This window comes from Peromyscus californicus, unplaced genomic scaffold (assembly GCF_007827085.1).
Source record: "Peromyscus californicus insignis strain IS unplaced genomic scaffold, ASM782708v3 Scaffold_1__1_contigs__length_55948999, whole genome shotgun sequence".
Lineage (NCBI taxonomy): Eukaryota > Metazoa > Chordata > Mammalia > Rodentia > Cricetidae > Peromyscus > Peromyscus californicus.
The window spans coordinates 19,793,132-19,814,121 of NW_026294492.1; the positions used below are offsets into that span (position 1 = coordinate 19,793,132).

Here is a 20,990-nt window from a genome sequence, read left to right on the forward strand (position 1 = left end):
GCTGGATGTGGTGGCTCACACCTACAATCCTAGCACTTAAGAGACTGATAATATTTGAGGTTAGTCTGGGCTGTATTGTGAGTTCCTGGCTAGCTAGGACTACATTATGAGACCTTGTCTCAAAAACAACCACCCCACCCATTCACATTCCCTAGACTTTAGAAAGGAGAACGCAACCAGAAATTGGGCTTGGCATATCTTAGGTCCTAATAAGTATTTGTTAAGTGAATGACTCTAAGGCATATAAAAGGAAATTTCAAATTAATTCCCCTTATTCCAGGAACTAGGGAGCCAGGTAAACTCACTGAGGTAGTGATTTTAATAGGACTATACTTTATTTTTATTTTTTTTTTTTTTCTTTTTCTTTTTTTCCCAAGGCAGGGTTTCTCTGTGAAACAGTCATGGCTGTCCTGGAACTCACTCTGTAGACCAGGCTGGCCTCGAACTCATACGAGATTTGCCTGCCTCTGCCTCCCAAGTGCTGGGATTAAAAGGCGTGTGCCACCACCGCCCAGCAATAGGACGATATTTCTAATTGGGTTGACGATTTCCAACCAAATAAGTGTCTCTGGAGAGGTAAAGTAATCTGAATTTCTTTTTGCTGGTACTGGGGATACACAACTCCTGGCTCTGTGCTAGGGGAAGTGGGGAAAAGACCTCTCATCTCAATGTTAATGGGTTGGCGATAATATATGCATGTTGTCGGCAGGTAGGGCACGCAATAAAAAGTAGCAATTATTATTACACATTTCCTATTATTAGATACATAGTAACCACTGATGACTCTTTCTGCAACGCACTGGGATCTAGTTGTGTGAAAGCACTCCTTGCAAACACAGTTAAGGCCTCGTCGAGATTGAGAGATCGATGGTTTTATGGGAGATCGAGGAGATTTAAGCAATTGGAATTTGCACCGGATTGAACTAGTGGAATTGGACGACGCAGTCCAAGGTTCATAAACCACACCGATCTGAGGGGGACGGACTCCGATGGCTTTTTAAGTCCCTTTATCGGACCGCTCCCAGTCTCCCGTTCTCCCGGCACCATCGATTCAGGCTCCCGAGGCTCTAGGAGCTCGAAGCCCGCCGGGGCAGGAACCTGGCTCCGCCCTTGCTCCCGAACTCCTGCGTACACACTCACCCCCAGACCACAAGATTATAAGGGGACCCCACTCAGTCTCCCCGCGGGTCCTAGACCAGAGACAAGAGCAAAGGCTGCTGGGAAGTTGACCTTTCACCTCGCCTCTGACTTCAGTTCACCTATTTTGACTCCAGCCAATGAATCGACGAAGACAGCGGGAGGGCGGGACTTGGCGTTGGCCAGCCCGTGCCGATTGGACGGGGGCGGCGCTGGGGGCGGGCCGTGAGAAGGGTGGGGTCCCTACCCGAGTGGGCGGGAGCCGCGGGGGTCTGCGCTTGCGCGCTGGGCCGGCTACGCGTGCGCGGTGGGCGGAGCGCGCCCGTACCTTCTTCACCAGCCCAGGCTTTCCCGTCCCTGCACAGTGCCGTGCGCTGCTGGTGTTTCATCGCCCGGGCGCAGAGGGTCGCTGCCGCTGCGGAGTGGGCGTTCGGTTTTCGGGCCGTCATGGCTGGCTACGAATACGTGAGCCCGGAGCAGCTGGCCGGCTTTGACAAGTACAAGGTAGAGCGAGCGAGCGAGCGGGCCGGCGGGCGGGATGGCGAGCGAGCGGGCGGGCGGGCGGGCGGCCGCCCCTCTCCTCCTCGCCCTGGCCGCGCCCTGGCGGCTGAGGGGCCGGCGCGGTCCGTGTCACCTTGTGCCTGCCGCGTGGCGCGCCCGGCGGGCGTTGTTGCGGGGATGCTAGGGGGGCTCGCGGTCGGGGAGCGTGGGATCATCCTAGGCCCGCCGCCCGGTCTCCGCACCCCGCGGGAGAATGCCTTTTCCTTAAGAGCACCCGAAGAGAACGAGAGAATTCCTTTCTCTCCTTTTCCTTATTGCTTGTCACTGCTGTGCTTTTCCAGCCTCTTCTAGAGAGGGTGTCGGTCCCTTCTTGCGCCCTTGTCTTGGTCTTCGTTTGAATGAACTTCCCATCTGCCTGTCAGTGCTTACAACTTCAGGAGATCGGGATGGTCCTGTGGTGGATGCTCAGGGCGGGGAAGTGACTTCTCCAGGCCTTCGTGCAGACGCGCTCCACCCTGCCTCGGGAAAGAGGCTTCCACTGTGGCTCGTGGCGCTGGCGCTGCTGGTCGAGACACATTGTGCGCTAGAAGGAACTGTGTAGTGCAAAGAGCGCACGGGCTTTCGAGCACATAGAAACCCGATGCCAAAGTCAAGTTTCTGTTTGGCTTTGGGCGAGTCCTTGAAAACCCCACTCCGCCTCTCTATTAGGTTCTTAGCCCAAGTGTGAGTTTCTGTCATGCTTAGTGGATTGTAAAGGGGTTGGAAAGAGTCTGGCACGTAATGATCCCCCAGGAAATGATGGTTTTTACTCAAATTTAGTACTCCCACCAGGGAACTACTGGCCGTCTCGTCATCTTAGCCTGAAATAATGGGCCTTTAGTGTTTCATCTTTGGTAAGCCTTTCCTGAGATCAGTCTGTTCCTTTATGAAATTAATGTGCCTGTGGAATATAATAGACTGTCTGAATGATGAGGCATGGTCAAAGCACAGTGCTACACTGCAGAATTGGCATCCAGCAAACATTTGTGCAATGAATGAATATCTGGGGGAGGGTGTCTTGATTTTGTTTAACTAGAATACAAAAAACCCCGAGCGGCTCTAGAAGGCCCTAGGATATCCCTCTTTGAAGCAGCATTGGACGGTTCTGAATTGAGGTGGTGCCTTGTCTTAACACTGTAACTGGGAAGAAGTTCCAGAGCCTAACGTGGGCCAGGGCCTTACAACTTGTGTTCGAGGAGGCTATTAATACCTCTTGTTGTGTCGTCAGCCTCCCTGCCCCCCCCCCTTAATATATATGCTGCACTCTGTAAAGAGTGACAGCTAGAATATTTTCTTTTTCCTCGAGCCTGACGTTTAGAGCACGTTTTTATAAAAGAGCAGTTGTGTTTAGTGAACCTTGTTTTCCTTACAGCCTTCTCTAGGTTTCTATTTTGCGCTACACAGGAGTCCTACTTTTTATCAGACATTTCAGTGTGGTTTTCTGTGGCGATCGCCCTCCGCCCTTATCTGATTCAGTTCCTGTGTCTGACAGCAGGTTTCCTATCATCCTGGAAAACAAAAGTCAGTTTAGCTAGTGGCCCAGTGTTAATTCACTAAAATAGCTTGTTTATGTTATTTTAATTACAATGAGGCTTTTTTTTGGGGGGGGGGGAACACACCCAAAATCAAATACAAATTTATTACCTTAACATTCTTCTAGTAGAAGGTTCTTTGCTCAATGCTATACCACATTCCTATCTAAAGAAAGAATCAGAGGTGTCCAAAGGAAAAGAATCTCTGTGGTCAGTTTTGTTGGTTTGTGAAGTATATACACAGAGATCTTTTCTTTCTCATGGTGTGGTCTTCAGAGAGCACGTGCTTTATGGCTTCATGAATTGAACCACCACCCCCAAGTGTGCAATCAACACACTTTAAAGAGGTTTTTATTCTCCAGTGTGACCTTTTATCATACAGCAAAAAGATACAGAGGGGGAAAAAAATGATACTCCCAGAACAGCTGGTGGAAAAAATTACTTTTGAACCAGTTTAATTTCTTTGTTGTCCCCGGAGGTACATCTGAGAGCGACTTGTGGAAACCTGGCGTGTGCACAGCGTAGCCGCCGAGAGGGGGGTGTTCACAGTGGTGGTTAGGTTTCTGTAGTAAGAAAGGGATGGTTGTGAGTACAGAAGAAAGCTTGGCGTGGATTCTGTTTTATATGATCCCTTAATACTTGTGTCCCCTGGAGGAGTGTTGAACACAGCCCTGTTCGGTACTGAGTTTGAGAATGAGTTGATGTCTGCCTTCTGTGTTAGGATGGGAGCTCTAGGTAGGCAGAGCTGATAGCTGTCATGTTCAGCATGATCGGTGTCTCCACACCATCCTGAGCCAAAGAGATGCCCAGTAAATACTGAAGGAATGAAAATGGAAAGAATAGAGGGTGTTTTAAGTATGGTAAAAGGAGCGGTACATGTGGGTAGCGGAAGGCTTCTTTTGAATTTTCGCTTTGAATGTGAGGGTGCCAGTTTAGAAGGGCTGTTGTTCTGCTCCCTTGCTGCATAGCGACCTCAGACAGTTGTGTTGAAGTGTCCACCTTCATGAGGTTTATCATTCCTTTCCTCTCCTCACTGTGTTTCCCCTTTCCTTGCTCCTACTACACAGATACTTAACTGTCAAGGGACTCCGCACTTTCATGGTTAATCACAACAGGGTTAAACTGTTGCGATTTGCTTAGTCAGACCTAGGGAAGGCGCAGTTTTAATTTATAGTGCTGCACCTAGTGTCACATTGTATCCTTTTGCTCTAGAGGGGAAATGAGCTAAGTACCTTGTTTAGTTTCCAGAGCAGAATTGCAGGAATTGGTTTCTGCTGTTGGGTAGTTAATTTACGTGACTGATGACAACTGCCTGGTACAGGGACTGTAGTTGCTGTGCATTTGTTACTATGACAATTAAGAAGTTGGAAAGAGAAACGGTATTTGCATCTTGATAGCAAAGCCAGACAACCAGAATCCAGACTGGCCTTTGGTCTTACAGTGGGCCATACAGTGTAATTTTATTTATTTGGCGAGCATTTATGGGAGATCTGCTTATCAGGCACAGCACTGGGGTTGCAAAATTAAGCTAAGTTGAAATTCCTGACTTCAAAGAGCCCGGTTGGGCGGCCTAGGGACGGGGTAAACAAACCTTTATAAACAGTGAGTATGGATCGTAAGTTCTAGGTGCTGTGGAAAAGGATAGGGGGCACCATACACCGGTAGGGATGACAGCGGATGTTAGACCTGAGGAAGACTTCAGAGGTGATGGAGGTGAAGGCAAGGCCGGTCCAGAAAGATGAAAACTGAGTGGAGAGAATGAGGAAGGGAAAAGGCATCCTGTCGGAAGAGAGCCCTGCGTTGAGAGGTGGGCCTGAGAGATTTTCTGAGAACCACAAAATGTGTGTTTGAGTCTAATGGCGGTGTGGTCGGTGAAACTGGCGAGGAAGGCAGGCCCCTGGCAGAGTGGGAGTAACTTTGTTCTGTGGGTTGGTGTCTGTGGCCCACATTTATTGGCATCAGAATCACTTGGTGTGGGGGTGATTCTGATGCCAATAAATAAATACATCCCCACCTAAGAAATGTTGAAGGCCTGAATATTACGGCAATGGGGACCGAAAAGAGGGACTAGAGCTTGTCTGTGTGTGTCAGTGTCCCAGTGTGCCTTAAGCTCCTGAGCTCTTGCTTCGCTATCCAGAGTGCTGAGATGACAGGTCTGCGGCACCATGTCCCCCAAGAGAGCAGAGACCCGCCTGCCTGCCTTCCTTCCTTCCTTCCTTCCTTCCTTCCTTCCTTCCTTCCTTCCCCTTTTCCTCCTCCACAGTCTTATCTGTAGCCCAGCTAACCTCCAGATCTCTCTGCCTCAGCCTGCCTAGTACTAGGATCGCAGGCACGAGCTACCACACCTAGCAAGGTCGAGGAGATTCTAAAAATAGAGGTTACAACCGGTAAGCCCATACTGAATTTATCCAGCAGATACATTTAATTTGGCCCTTACTTGGTTTTAAAAAAATTAATCTTTCCCATAAAAGTTCAGATTTCCAGATGCTCTTGAAAAATCAGAATCTTGGGCAACACTGTCCTTGAACTTCCTCTTTTGGTTCAGGCTCTCCCCCCCCCCCCCAACTTCTTTTAAAAAGGTATATGGCTGGGTGTGATTGCGCATGCCTGTAATCCCAGTACCAGAGAGGCAGAGGCAGGTAGGTTCCTGTGAGTAAGGCCAACCTGATCTACATAGTGAGTTCCAGGCCAACCAAGGCTACATAGTGAGACTCTATCTAAAAACAGGGGGTGGGGAGAGAAATATGGCTGGGTGAGGAGGCACGTGCTTCTGTGAGCCTGGCATCTCTGAGGAGGTGACAGATATCAAGGGCAGCTTCAGATACACAGCAAGTTTCAGGCCATCCTGGCCACTGTGAGGCAGAGTCTCCAACAACAAAATGGAAAAACCTCCAGAAATCATGAATGAATAATAGAGCACGTGCTCTCCAGTTTACCGTTTCCCCGCTGGTCCATGTATCTCATGTAGGTCTTCTTTGTTCATTTGACCTTTCCATCCCTGCTTTTTTTTTTTTTTTTTGGTTTTTCGAGACAGGGTTTCTCTGTGTAGCTTTGCGCCTTTCCTGGAACAGGCTGGCCTCGAACTCACAGAGATCCGCCTGGCTCTGCCTCCCGAGTGCTGGGATTAAAGGCGTGGGCCACCACCGCCCGGCCCATCCCTGCTTTAAGACTGACAGAACATGGTAACTGAGCAGGTAGCTGGGGGTGGTAGTGGGGGGAGGGTCGGGGCAGATAGAAGGTAAGGAGGAGCCGGGGATGATTCAGGATCTGGTAGGGAGGTGGACGGTGGAGGGAGGTAGCTGTTGTGTGAGGCAGGGCTTTGTGAAGCACTGTATTGTAATGCTGTAAAATTCTTTTTTAAAATGCCTTTGTTACTATTTTTGTGTGTAATGGGGTCTCTTGTAGACCAATGTGATTTCAAAGTCTTATGTAGCTGAGGATGCCCCGGAACACCTGGTCTTCCTCCCTGTCCCTCCCAAGTGCTTGGATGACAGGCTGTATGACTTTATAGTAAACTTGAAGGTAGGGCATGCTTTGTTGGATGGGGACACATGAATAAGTATAGTGTAACACGAATTGCTAAAAGCCAGATATTGGGGTGAAAGCTGAAATGTCAGAGAAACAGAACATCCAGCCACACTAGCTTACCTCTATGAAATCCTCAGCCTCAAGAGAGCGAGTTCCTGTTTCCTCACGCCTTATATGCCTTTCTGTGTCCTGCCATATTACTTCCCAGGAGGATTAAAGGCATGTGTCACCACTGCCTGGTTCTGTTTCTCTCATGTAGCCCAGTGTGGCCAAGAGCTCACAGAGATCCAGATGGATCTCTGCCTCCTGAGTGATAGGATTAAAGGTGTGTGCCACCACAGCCTGACCTCTATGTCTAATTTAGTGACTGGCTCTGTCCTCTGATCCCCAGGTAAGCTTTATTGGGGTACACAATATATCACCACAGTATAGTTTGTGGATTTAGAATTAAAACAAAACTAATTGTTCTAAAGAACTCTCAAGCTGGGCATCGTAGCACATGCCTATAATCTCAGCACTCTGAGGCTGAAACAGGCGGATTAGCAAGAATTTGAGGCCAGCCCAAGCTACATAGCAAGACCTTGTCTCAAAAGATCAAAAGGAAACAAAGCACCAACTATCATTTGTGAATGAGCTGTCCTCTGTTAGAGACAGTTTCTGTAATTTCAAAGACGAGGATGCTTCCTAGAATACTAGAAGTAGTATGAGGAATTATTGATGTTTTGATTTTTGATTATATTCCGACTGCAAACTGCCTGTGGTGTTATCTTACATGTAAATATAGCAATGCCTAGATGTCAAATGTTACTCAAGAACAACCCATCATCAGTGGCACCTTAGTTGCCTTGATGAGATTATTCCTCGCACGTACACTAATAAGCCTTGGAAATACTCTAGGGATTTTAGGTAAAGGTAGGCAGTTGCCAGGTGTGATGATGCATACATGTAATTCCAGCACTGAGGAGGCTGAGGCTGGAATTCAGAGCCACCTGGGCAACAAAGCAAGACCATATCTCAAATCCACTCCTTCCTTTTCTTCCTTCCTCTATCTCTCCTTCCTTCTTTCCCTTTCTAAGTCTCCTGGAGAATTGTATCCTGAAGGACAAAAGGTGAGTGGATGGGGGAGTTCTGCCTGGTTCAGGGAGAGGTTCAGTAGGACAGGGAGAAAGTCACTCTCCTGAAGGTGCTGTGGAGGAAACACCCAAGGCCCTTCCTTCCACTTACAGTGCAGTGGACTGAGATCTGACACCAGACAGTTGGATCTAGAGTTTGTGTTCTTCATGCTGCCTCTTCAACCTAGGAGTGAAGTGTAAGCTATTCCTTGTTGGTACAAGCTATATAAGGTTGGAATACTAACCTTTAGTAATAAGCATAATCGGATATGTGTCTAATGGTTTGCAGATGAGAAAATGTACAATGGAAACCAAAAGTGCCATAGGTGGGCTTAATAGTGCTAGTGTGCATTTAGTTGACTCCTGTAGTCCCCTTATGTGCAGGGGATGTATTCCAGGACATTCAGTGGATACCTGAGCCCTGAGGTAGCACAGAACTTTGTCATGTAATTTTGCTACAGAGACATGCAAACCTATGGTAAAGTTTAATTTGTAACTTAGGCACAGCAAGAGGTTAATAACAGTAACAGTATATTCTAATAAAAATTCCATTAACATGGTTTCTCTTGATCTCTGTCAAAATACTCTAGATCACACTTCTTGTGCTCACGTGACATACAGTGCCTAGTGGTGAGCTGAGTGAAATGAGTGACAGGCATTGGGGATATGATTTTGAACACAATGTGATCCTACAATAATTGATCCCTAAACCTTGGTCCCTACCGAATGACTAATGGGTGGCAGTCTGTGTGGCATGGATGTACTGAATGAAGGGACAGTCCACATCCCCACCTCATGGGGCAGGAAGAGGATTTCATCGACATTCTGAACAGCATTAAAATTTAAAACTTATGAATTGTTCATTTCTGGAATTTTGCATTTAATATTTCCTGTGGTTGACTGAAGATGTAGAAAGTGAAACTGTGGATAAAGAGGGACATTTCACTCACAGCTCTAAGAATGAAAATGATTTTTATTTAATAGTGGGGGGGTCTAATATTTAAGTAAAAAGTACACATTGTATTGTGTGGTCTTTAACAGGCATTCCGATCTCTCTAGCTTTTCTCATCTGTGAAATTTGATAATTCTTACTTCACAGGACCATTTTCAAAGTTGAATGAGTTAATATTTGCCAAGGGCCTGGTATAGAGTGCTTAGTGTTAAGGGTATGAAAACTGAAACCTGCCGTTCACGTTTCCCTGCTTGTAACATTAAGTAACATATAACCTACAGACACATCCCACTAACCTCACGCTGAGGTTACACCAAGTAACATTTATGTACTACCATGCCTAGCTTTCTTATATGGGAGCTGGGAATCCAACTCAGGTCCTTGTGTGCTTTATAAACTGAAGTATCTTCCCAGCTCCAGGACAGATGTATTGAAGCATGAGGATCTCGGTTAAGAGCCCAGCTTGGGGTGCATGCTACCTTTTCTCAAAAACCCAGGGTCCCAAGTCCCAAGCTACACACAAACCTTGGTGTTTTTGTCAACTTGACCCCAAACTAGAGTCATCTAGGAAGAGGGAGCCTCAGTTGGGGAAATGGCTCCATCTCATTGGCCTGTAGGCAGAAATCTCTGGGACAGTTTCTTGATTAATGATGGATATGGAAGGGCCCAGCCTATCTCCCAAGTGCTGGAATTATAGGCATGTGTCAAAGCATCCTCTGGTTTGGTAGTCTTTCTCAGATTTCTTCCTGTTTTTCTATACATAACACAACAGGCCGAATGAGTATTTTTCCTCAAATACAACTCTCCTGTGTAAGAATCTGCAGGGACTTCATGCATTTATTATCATATGCTTGATATCCAGATCCTCAACAATTATTTCCGTTCCCTTACTGAAGTGGACCTGCTTGTCATCATGGCTTGTCCATCTCTCTCCTGGCTGTAACTCTCCAGTCTGCTCTGACTTGTTAGCAGATATAAATGGCAATGCTCACTGAAATGAGATCTCAATACTCTGAGTCATGTTGTCTGTGGGTGTAGTTCTTAGAGCCTCATAGTCATGAAGACACTGTAAGGAACTTAGTTTCTATTCAGGGTTCATACCCCTCCCCCCAAACGCATTTGAAGTTTAGACTTAATATTTTCCTATGTTTGTTGTGGCACAGTGCTTTCTTGCATTTAGCAGGCTTTAAATGGATATTTGATGTTTATTAAAACTGTGTTTGCCTTTTGCTTGCAATACGATGTTTGGCATCACCCCCAGGAGGTGTCTGTGTTGGCCACTAAGCTCTTACTAGTAATTTTTCTTTCAGTGAGGAGTCAAGTCTGCGCTTAGTTTCCCTTCAAAAAGGTTTGTTAAAAAGGCAGATTCTGGCGCACACCTTTAACAACCCCCCCTCCACACACCAACCCCCACACTCCAGGGGCAGAGGCAGGCGGATCTCTTGAGTTCAAGGTCAGCCTGGTCTACGGAGTTCCAGACAGCCATGGATACACAGAGGAATCCTTTCTCCAAAAACAAGTAAACAGACAAACAAATAAATAAAAAGGGCAGATTGCGTGGTCCCCCTCTTGGGGGCCTTGATGCTGTGGATCTGGTTAGGGCCAATAATTTGTGTTCAGTTTGAGACCCACACTTTGAGAACTACCCTGCATCAAAGCAATATTAGTTGTATCACAAGAAAAGGATGTGAAGGGGAAGTTATCTTACTGTAATATGCATACATTAGCTCTCAAACATCAAGTAGCTGTGGTTTTTCTTTTTTCCTTTTTTTTTCCTTTGTGGTACTGAAGGTCAAATCCACAGATCTGTCCACACTAGGCAAGTGCTCTGCTGCTGAGCTGTATCCTTAAGTCTTTTTTTTCTTTTTCTTTTTTTTTTAGGAGGTAGAGTCTTGCTGTGTAGCCCAGGCTGGCCTTTTACTAGAGATGTTTCCTCCTCTTCTTTCTTCCCAAGTACTGAGAGTGTGCTACCAGGCTTCAGCCCGTCCGTTCTCAGGCTGGGAAGAGAGTTGATAAAGTGCGTGAAGACCTGAGTTAGGAGTCCTGGTTCTCATATAAGGAAGTAGGCACGGTGGCACATGCTTGTAAACCCAGTATTGAAGAGGCAGAGATAGATGGGTCCCTGGGGCTCATCTTGGCCTAGTCAGTGAGCCAGGTTCCTGTAAGAGAACACCATTCTCTCTCAAAACAAAAAGGTGGATGGCTTCTGAGACAGAGTGCCAGAGGGTGACCTCTGGCCTTCACATTTCTGCTTTATAGTACATCTTAGAAAAGAGTGACATCTGTCATCCTTGCTGTGTTCCGTTGGTTAGAAGCAAGCCACAGGTTCTACCAACCAACCCTCAGGGACACAGAGTGAGCCATCAAGGAGATACAGGGGAGTGACTCACTGGGAATCACCGTTGGGAATCACCGTGAGATGCATGTACCATACACTGGGAGAGAAAAATCTCTGGGAGAGCTTGTAATTATAGTGTAGTGACTCTAGGCCAGTGGTTCTCAATCTCCCTAATGCTGCGACTCTTTAATACAGTTCCTTGTGTGGTGACCCCCAGCCATAAAATTGCCACTTCATAACTGTGATTTTTCTACTGTTATGAATCGTAATATAAGTATCTGATATGCAGGATATCTGATACCTGACCCTAGAGAAAGGGTTGTCTGCTCCAAAGGGATTGTAACTACAGGTTGAGAACCACTGATCTCGGAGTTTATGGTTGTGTCAAGACAGCATAGTCTGGCTTACAACAAAGCAATCAGTTTCACTGGAGTGTTCTAAGATGACTTCATCTTACTGGACTCAGGATGTATACCTTAGACCTTCCCATTTATTAGCTGTGCTAGTCGGATTTTATAGCCTCTTTATCTGTAAGATGGCGACAGATAGTCGTTACCTTAGTCTCTTTTCCTGTTGCTAGGATAAAACACTCTTGACCAAAGCAACTTAAAGGACAAAGGATTTATTTTCCCTCCCAGCTGATGGCAGGGAAACCAAGGCAGCTGGGGTTGGCAGCAGCTGCTCACATCAGATCCACGGCCAGGAGAAGAGGGATGGATGCTGTTGCTGCTCAGCTGCTGCTCTCCATTCTATGGTCCAGGGTCCCCTGCCCAGGGGGCAGGGATGGCAGTTCCCACCTTAGTTAGCATAATCTTGCACATGCTCAGAGGCCCATCTCCCAGGTGATTCTAGAGTCTGTCAAATGGCAATTAATACTCTCATATAGACTTTATAATATTAAGTGAGGGAGCTGATAAAAATGTCCTTTCAACACAAAACATAAAACAAGTACAGTATGGTACTGTTAGCAGGGGACCGGTTAGGGCAGCTTCCCATGATGATGTTAAAACATTGCTGTGGAAGGGGCTGGAAAGATGGCTCAGTGGTTAAGGGCAGGGGATCCAGGTTCAGTTCCCAGCACCCACTTGGTTGGCTTCTAACCACATGTAACTCCACTTCCAGGGGGTCCCATACCCTCGTTCGCCCCTGCCGGTACCATGTGGTGCACACACACACACACACACACACACACACACACACACACACACACACACACCAGAGCACCCTCACCTGACCTGGGTGTTGGGACCCAGACTCTTGTCTTCTGCAAGAGCAGTACATGCTCTTAACCACTGAGTCATCTCTCTAGCCCATGGCTTCTCTTTTGAACCTCATACATGTCGTGGACCCAGTAGAAACATACTCTTTCAGGTCTAGCTTCTTTTGCTTGATACTGTGTTGTGTACATTGACTACCTTCTCACCTTCAGGGGCACAGTTGGTCTGACCACTGTGACTAGGTAATGGGGGGTAGGTCACATCTTCTTTGGTTTCCCAGAGATGCCATAGGAATTGTCACGCAGTAGGTGGCCTTAACATAAATTTGTTTTCTCACAGTTCTAGAGGCTAGAAAACCAAGGTCCTGGCAGGGCCACACCCTCTCTAAAAGTGCTAGGGGAAAATCCCTCTGCCTCAGCCTCCGGTGGCTCTTGGTATTTTTGGTGTGTGGCAGCCTTTCCAGGCGTGGCTCTTGGCCCCGTAGTGCCTCCCTTCTGTCTGCCTGCCTGCTCTCTCCCACAGCAGTTTACATCACTCATAGCTTGTCTCATCCTGCCTCGTGATGTGTACTGTGCTCTCCCGTACGACCTAGCTCACGTTAGACTACAGACTCAATGAGCTCACCAAATGCTGGTTTTATTCACTATTCTCCTGCCAGTGATGTAGCACAGCCTCTGTCAGAGAGCACAGGTATTTGTAAATATTGTAGCCTACGGATGGGGGAAGAGTGCATTATGCTTTGTTTCCCGACTCCAGTTGGAATATTAAAACAGCTTTTGGTTTAGGCTATTTGGCCAAACATTGCTTAGAGTAACTGTGGATTTCACCCAGACTATGAAAGTCTCTTACGTAATTACTTTAGATGACATTACAGAGTTCTGTATCCAAATAAAAATGATGAGATGTAATGCAATAGCCATCCCGAGGGAGTGGCCTAGAAGTTTTACCTCAGTTGGCATTTTTATAAGACCTAAGGAATGGGTTATTAGCATGACTAGAATTACATGCTGAGAGTTTGGGAGGCACCCTTAACTCTCGAGGGCAATTTCATCTAGATGTTAAAAATAAAGCTATCTGGGAAGTGTAGCAAATGAGTCGACTCCAGCAAGAGAAGTGTTAATGGCCAGTGTAGTCTTGGGCTTTGCCTGTGACAGCTAGCCTCCTACTAGTATAGAGCAGGGTGGCCCAGTGGCCTGTGTGGGACAGTTGTGGGTGGCCGGGTGACTGAAGGTATCTGAAGGTATAGATGGTTGCCAGAGGACATAAACTGTCTGAGGAGCCTGCCTTGTTGAGGACCGGAGGCTTCTGGTCCTGTTTCCTTTCTTCTCAGCATCACTTGAGTTTCCGTTTGCCCTTTGCCCTCGGTCACCCACTGAGGAGCCACAAAAGGCATACGTGTGGGAACAGATGAGGGGCAAGTTGCTGTGTTAGGGAAGGCTATTGCCAGGTGTTGAAAGGCCTGCTAGTTAGGCCTCCTCTGCTTAACTTGGTAGAGCAAATTGAAACATAGGGTTGAGATACTGGGGTGGAGTGTATGGGAAAGTTGCTTAGCATCAGACTGTCTTCTTTCGGGAAGGGGTGAGGGTTTTTGTTCTTGGTAACCGGAAGTACTTAAAGAGCCAGGTCATTCAGACTGCTCAGTTGTGGATCACACATGCCCCGTAGACTGTGAAGCCAAAGCAAGCCATGCTAGACGTACCCTGGATGCGTTGCTAGGGTCACGTTCTCTGGGGCGAACCAGAACATCACAGTGCAAAGTCAAAGTGTACTCAACAAACATGAGCCACCACCTCTGTCGGGGTCAGTTAGCACCTTTAATCGTGTGTCCTGGCTTTCTCCGCATAGTGAAGCTGTCATGTCACTCTTACTCCTTGTGACTCACTGGACGGTCAAGATTGGTTTACATGGTGTGTGGCCTTCAGAAAGCATGGCTGTAGGTTGAGAGCCCGAGTGTTGGTTAGGGCTGTCGTTTGCTGAAGCGCACACTGATCTCCTTGCTGTAGTATACTTGAGCTCACTGACTGCTATTGAATGTCTAATTAGGAACCCAGAGGGTAAAATGGCCCTTTTGTATTTATTTTATATTATTCTTAACTTATTCTGGGCTTCTGGAGTAGAGGTTTAAAGTGTCAGACATAAAAAGAGATTTTTTTTCACACTGAAATGCCATCTATTAAAGATTTTCTTTTGAGATGGCGGTGGTGACGCATGCCGTAATCCCAGCACTCTGGTGGCAGAGGCAGGCAGATCTCAGAATTCAAGGCCAGCCTGGTCTATAGACCGAGTTCCAGGACAGCCAGGGCTACGTAGTGAAACCCTTTCTCAAAATAACAACAACAAAAACAACAACAACAAACAAAACAAAAACTTTTTTATTTAATTCAAAATTATGGAGAGTTGATGAACGAGGCTCTTTGAATAAATGGAGTTTCGGACATGGCGCTCATTAGATGCTCACATTGTGCCTTAAACTGTTTCCTCCTTACTTGAACTTCTTCCAGCTCTGGTCCTTTGCAGCAGATGGGCTTGAAATGGGTGTTTTTCCAGTTCTTCTGGCCCCCGGCTCCATGCCATGGTCTGGGTACACTGTGTTAAGTGGAGGCCAGGGCACTCCCAGTGAGTCATCTGTGCTGTAGACTCCGTCCAGGTACCTAGGTCTGGAGGGCCAGGTGAGCTGCCAGTGCAGGTGCCTCCTTTCTGTGGAGCTTCCGTGTGGTGACGTCTGTGAGGCACTGTGTGTGTCTGTGTGTGCACGTGCTTGCCATGGACCGTGTGGAGGTGGGCGGACAACTTCCGGGAGTGGTGCTCTCCTTCCACCATGTGGTCCCTTGGATGAACTTGGGTTGTCAGTCTTGGCTGCAAATGCCTTTTCCTGCGGAGCCATCTTGTTGGCGTTTTGGGGTTCTTCTGATGCCTGGTTATCACTATGTAGCCCAGGCTGACCTGGAGCTCATCATCCTGCTTCAGTATCAGTGATGGGATCAAAGCTTGCATCACTCTATCTGGCTCTTTCTAGTTTTATATCTCTTCTCTCCTCTACCAAGGAGAAGCCATCCTGCAGTGTGTGTGTGTGTGTGTGTGTGTGTGTGTGTGTGTGTGTGTGTGTAAATTATTAGCATAACTTGTACATATTTACATATAATTTATCTGCTAAAATTTCTTTGCAATTCTCCCCCCCACCCATTTCTTACTAAATATTTCAGTTGTACTTGGGGTATAATATAACTCACTTACCATACAGCCCTAACTTTTGTGTTCGTTCATTCATTTATACAATCTGCTTTTCTACTGGGAAAGGTTTGTCACCCCTTTGGTGCCCAGCACCTGTAGTAATAATAGCTAATTCTAACATTGCACTCACTATGTACTATTAACTTACCACATCCTGTGATAGCCCTCTGAGAGAAGGGCTGTCACATTCAGTGCACAGGTGAATAGGACAGAAAGGTCACTCAGAGTTGTCCACTAAGAGTCTTAATGGTGTGTGTGAGGGGGAACAGCTAGACCCCTGTAGATTAAGAGGGATGTAGGAGATTGAGAAAATGCCTGGTCTGTGTTTAATGTACACAGTATGCATATTACATACGTATCCTGTATAATAACTGTAACAACTGAAAATGTGTACATATGTATATATCCTTTTCTTTTCTTTTCTCTTCAAAGTGTTCCCTCAGTGCCAGTGCCTAAACTCAGTGCTCTACTACTCAGCTCTATCCCTGGTCAGTGATGTGAATGTCTTTACTGAAACACCGTAACATTATAAAGTTGATTGAGAGGCAAGGATGAGTTAGTGATGATCCTGGCAGTTTGGACTTGGTGTATGTGAATGAAACAACCACATTAGGATTAACTCCATGCTTCGGGCTGGTCTGTGTGCTTCCTCTGTGGCCCTTCCCTCTGGCCATAAAGTAATACCTGACTGCTTAACACTTTGGTCCCATTGGGTTGCTACTCTAGTGTTGTTGTCCGGAGGGGATAGGACACCAATAGATGCGCTCTCCAGGACTGATTTGCACTATTGTTTTCCTTTAATAAATACTATTATATGTTTTAGTAATACGGGTTAACTCTGAAATGTTTCCTTTCTAACAGTACAGTGCTCTGGATACCAACCCGCTCTCTCTGTATGTCATGCATCCATTTTGGAACGCTATAGTGAAGGTAAGATTATTAATGGCGTGCTTTTTTGTTTGAACAAGTTTTGAGTGTTTTAACCCATCTCACAGAGTCTTAGCGCTGCCACCCTCAGTTTATTCTTTGCAGTTCTAGTTATTGAGCTAGGGTCCCAGTGGTCCACACAGAACTGTATCCTCAGCCTTCTTTTTACTTTTGGAAAAATTTGCTTTTAAATTTATTTATTATTTTATATGTGAGTGTTTTGCCTACGTGCATTTCTGTACCATGTGCATGCCTAGTGCCCTTGGAGGTAAGAAGAGGGCATCAGATGCCCTGGACCTGGAGTTAGAGATGGTTGTGAGCCACCACGTGGGTCCTGGGAATTGAACTCAGGCCCTCTGGAAGAACAAGTGCTCTTAACCACTAAGCCAACTCTCCAGCCCCTTTTTACTTTTAAAACAGGGACTTGCTGAGTTGATTTGGACTTGGAATCCTCCTGCCTCACTGTCCTGAGTAACTGAGATTACAGAGTGTGCTTGCAGGCCCAGCCAACAGTGTTCTCAGTAAGCTGTAACAGAGGTACCACCCTCTCACCCCTCCCCAGTCAACTCTCCCTTTGGGGGTGTCTCCCTGTTGAAATCTAAATAAATACACTGTAATTGGCCATTTTTATAAAAGGGCTTTGAAACCTTCTAAAATTAGCTGAATGCTATCATTATAGAAGTTTGTGCATTAGAGAATCATTTAAAGATAGGGGACAGGAGAAGAAAGAGATGTTCATCTACCAGCTGGAGTTATTGTTTATATTTTAATATACATAACACCTGCATATGATCTTTCAAATTGATAGCTTTTTATGACCTAATTTTGTATGTTGTGATGTTTATTGAACAGAGCTTTCTTTACTTATTTTACAACTATTTTGAAAAAAAACAACAGGTATTTCCTACTTGGCTGGCTCCCAATCTTATAACCTTCTCTGGCTTTCTGCTGGTTGTATTCAATTTCCTACTTCTGACATACTTCGATCCTGATTTTTATGCTTCAGGTAAGAATTTTATTATCTTAATACATAATTTTAAATGTTTTGAGTAGCAAAAAATAAGGTGTAGTTAGTTAATTTCTGAATCTTAAGATGCTTATGTTTCTGAAAGTTTTGGGTGTTAAAATGTTATATTAAGATGCTGGAATTGTATATAAAACTAAGTTGTTTTTTATATTATGTATATTCCGTTAAATTTTAGAAATATAGTAGTGCTAGGCAGTGGTGGCGCACACCTATAATCCCAGCACTTGGGAGGCAGAGGCAAGTGGATCTCTGTGAGTTCGAGGCCAGCCTGATCTACAGAGTGAGTTCCAGGTCAGCTACACAGTGGAATCCTGTCTTGAAAAACAAAACAAACAAACAAACAAAAAAATGGAAAGAAAGAAAAGAAATACAGTAGCAACTTACCTATTACATTTAGATATACCGTCTAAAAAGCAGCGAGGCTCTGGCAAATACTGAATAATTAGAATCTGGGTGTCATGGTGCATGCTTGTAATCCCAGCACTTTGTATGTGGGGGGCAAGAGAGTCAGGATTTCAGGGGGAGCTTTAGCATATAGCATAAGTTCACAGACATTAAAAAAAAAGATTTACATGTAGACAGAACTTTAGGGTTGTCAAACTGTCTAAGAATCAGTACTAAGTAGGGCCCACCATGCCTACAATGCCAGGGATGACCCTCTCCTATCTCCAGTCATAGAAGAAAAATCGCCTCTCTTCCTGAGGGAAAACAGTGTCGCCTTCCATCTGTTCATGTCTTTACATGACTCCTGGTTTCCTCTGAAAATGGTCCTTAGTTGGGCCTTGTTAGGTTTTTTGTTGTTTGTCTTTTTTTGTGTGTAATAGGGATTAAACTCAGGGCCTTACACATACTAGGCATGTACTGTACCACTAAGCTTTAAATCCAGCCGAATTTTTCCAATTTTGTTTTGAGGCAGGGTCTTACTGAGTTGCCCGGGCTGGCTTCCAACTTTCAATCCCTCTGCCTGAGCCTCTTGAGTAGCTGGAACTCCAGGCCTGAGTCCTACTAACCTGGGACCTGCTAACTTTCACTATTTTAGTTCTGCATCAGAATACGTTGTGAAGTAACTCAACCTCTCATTAACAAGTAGCCCCGTTTCTCACTGGCGGCAGGTGGGGTGGGGAGAGCTATTGTAGTTAGACTGTTAAAATCTTGGTTGCTTCCCTTTACAGCACCAGGTCACAAGCATGTACCTGATTGGGTTTGGATTGTCGTGGGCATCCTCAACTTTGTAGCCTACACTCTAGGTAAGAAGCTGGCAACTGCTCCTTTAGTCGTGGCTGGCATGTCAGCAAGACTACACTCATTAAATTATCATTTTATTCTATGCTTTACTCATTTTAACTAGGGTCTGTTAATGTCTTGTTCATTTATATTTTTGAATCTATGAAAAGCAGCGTCATTGCTAGGGATTCAGAATAAAATAGGAATTGGCAGGCGACTGCTTGCAGGCCAAATCTGGATAACTTCTATTTTTGGAAGTAAGGTTTTCGTTGATGTTTTTTTGTTGTATGGTTTATTTTTGTTGTTCAGGAAATTTTCCAGAGCTCTTTAGTAATTTCCTACATACATATTATAATTTCCTACATACATATTATATGTTTAGGTTGTGTCAACCCCCACCCCTCAACTTTCTCGGAGCCCCTTCTGCATCCTCTTCCCAGCTTCATGTCCTCATGTCTTTGCTTCTTTACCCACTGAGCTCAGTTCGTGCTGCCATATGTCATGGGTGGAGTTAGCGCCATCTGGGCAGCCTACCAAGGACCACACCCCTGACGAGAGTGGACTCCCTTGGCACAGCTTTACTGGAGCACAGCGGTCGGTGTGCTTTTCCTTATGTGCTCTCTGTGGCTGCCTTCCTGCCATAAAGGTCTGTTGAGGAGTTGCAGCCGAGTCTCACCATGAAGTATGACCATGAAGCCGAAAGTATCCATTATTGGGCCTTTACCACAGATTTACCAGCTCTGGAGTAAGACACTATTTTTGCCTTAAGTTTGGCAAGGAATCCTGACATAGATATTAAGACTGAGTTTATTCTTGTTTACTATTACATCCTAAGTTTCTAGAACACTGCCTGGCACACAGTAGCAGTTCAATATTTGGTTTTCAAATACATGTAAAATAGCAGACCTGAAGTTCAAGTTGTTTAGGTCTTTTCAAATAAAAATGATTTTTCTTGCAGAACCAGTATAATGTGGCGCATTAGTGTTGATGTGGTTGGAGGCGAGAGCCGTAAGAGAGAAGAGATCAGTGAGGTCTCTAAGAGCCAGGGAAACCTTAGCTAAAGGTTACATGCTTGAGTAGAGGCTTTATACACTTGTTAGAAAAGGTGAGCAGGTTTTGAAGTGCTGCTAATGGAGTTCGTTGCCAAGGGCTGCCTGAGGACTAGGGAAAGATGGGGTGACCTGTGAGCTCTTGCTATCCACAGCATTTCATACGAGCCTGCTAAGGCTCCATGTTCCAGTTATTTCAGGTCCACAGTTCTGCAAAGAGCCTCACTTGACACAAGCTTTTTGTTGCAGAACTAGTCCTGAGCTAACAGGAGGCAGTTTACAGTCTTTATTAAGTGTGGCTGTGCGCGTATTCCAACAATTATTTGGTACTGTAGTAGTTTTGTTAGGGTTGAGCATGTCTTTCATAATAATGGAATAGCTTATAAATCACCACCATTCTGAGCAAAAAATTACATTCTGAAACATACTCAGACCTACCGTAGGGAGCTGGAATGAAGTTGCTGAAAAAAATGCACAAAATCTAATTAATATGTATTTTGTGTATTTGATGGTTTAACCATATGCGTTGCACAGAAATTAGAAAATTGTTAAGCCAGTGAATAAGAGAAAGATTTTTTTTTTTTTAAAGCTGTTTCAGCTACATAGGAGCAGAAAAGAATCCCAACCCCGTGGGCCCCGCCCCCGCCCCGCTTCATCCCCCACTTCCCTCTCTGTGAGAACACTGCTGCTCTCCTGGTACCCAGGCTGGAAACTTGTGCAGTTGTCTTCCTGGGTCTCTTGTGCATCTCATCTTTACGTAGTCTCTCAGTTTTACTTGTTTGGTTTTCTCTGAGAGTGCCGCTTGTGGCTCAGCTCCAGTTGAGACCCTCCTATCTCTGTCACCTGAGTGGAAGTCTGCACCCCCACACCCCAGTTTGGGTCCTTCTTTGTTACTGTTCCTCTGCCACCAGCTTTTCATTCCCGTGGTGCTCCCCCTCTAGCTAGGCTATCCGACTAGGGCCCCTGTTTCCAGCCTGTCAATCACACTGTTTGAGCGAACCTCACTAAAGCATGACTTTGTCTCTTGTCCTTCTAGTCATACGTCTAATCCCTAAAACGTTTGGAGTGGCTCAAGTCTCTTGTTAGAGGTTTTGTTCTGTTTTGTTTGTCTTTAGTAGAGAACCAAGTGTGGTGGTTTACTTTTCTTTTCGTTTTTGATGTATGAATGTTTTACCT

The 20,990-nt window shown here is 45.6% G+C and overlaps 1 protein-coding gene across 1 annotated transcript in view; it reads left to right on the forward strand.

Annotated features, from left to right (window-relative positions):
* Positions 1–1,436: 1,436 nt before the first annotated feature.
* The window catches only part of Selenoi (selenoprotein I), a 40,378-nt gene continuing 20,824 nt past the window's right edge, over positions 1,437–20,990 (forward strand). Inside the window, exons 1-4 of the mRNA XM_052746067.1 lie at positions 1,437–1,641; positions 16,449–16,517; positions 17,412–17,520; positions 18,714–18,788. Coding sequence (XP_052602027.1) covers positions 1,585–1,641; positions 16,449–16,517; positions 17,412–17,520; positions 18,714–18,788 — 310 coding nt within the window. The 5' untranslated portion in view covers positions 1,437–1,584. The remainder of the gene's footprint in view (positions 1,642–16,448; positions 16,518–17,411; positions 17,521–18,713; positions 18,789–20,990) is intronic.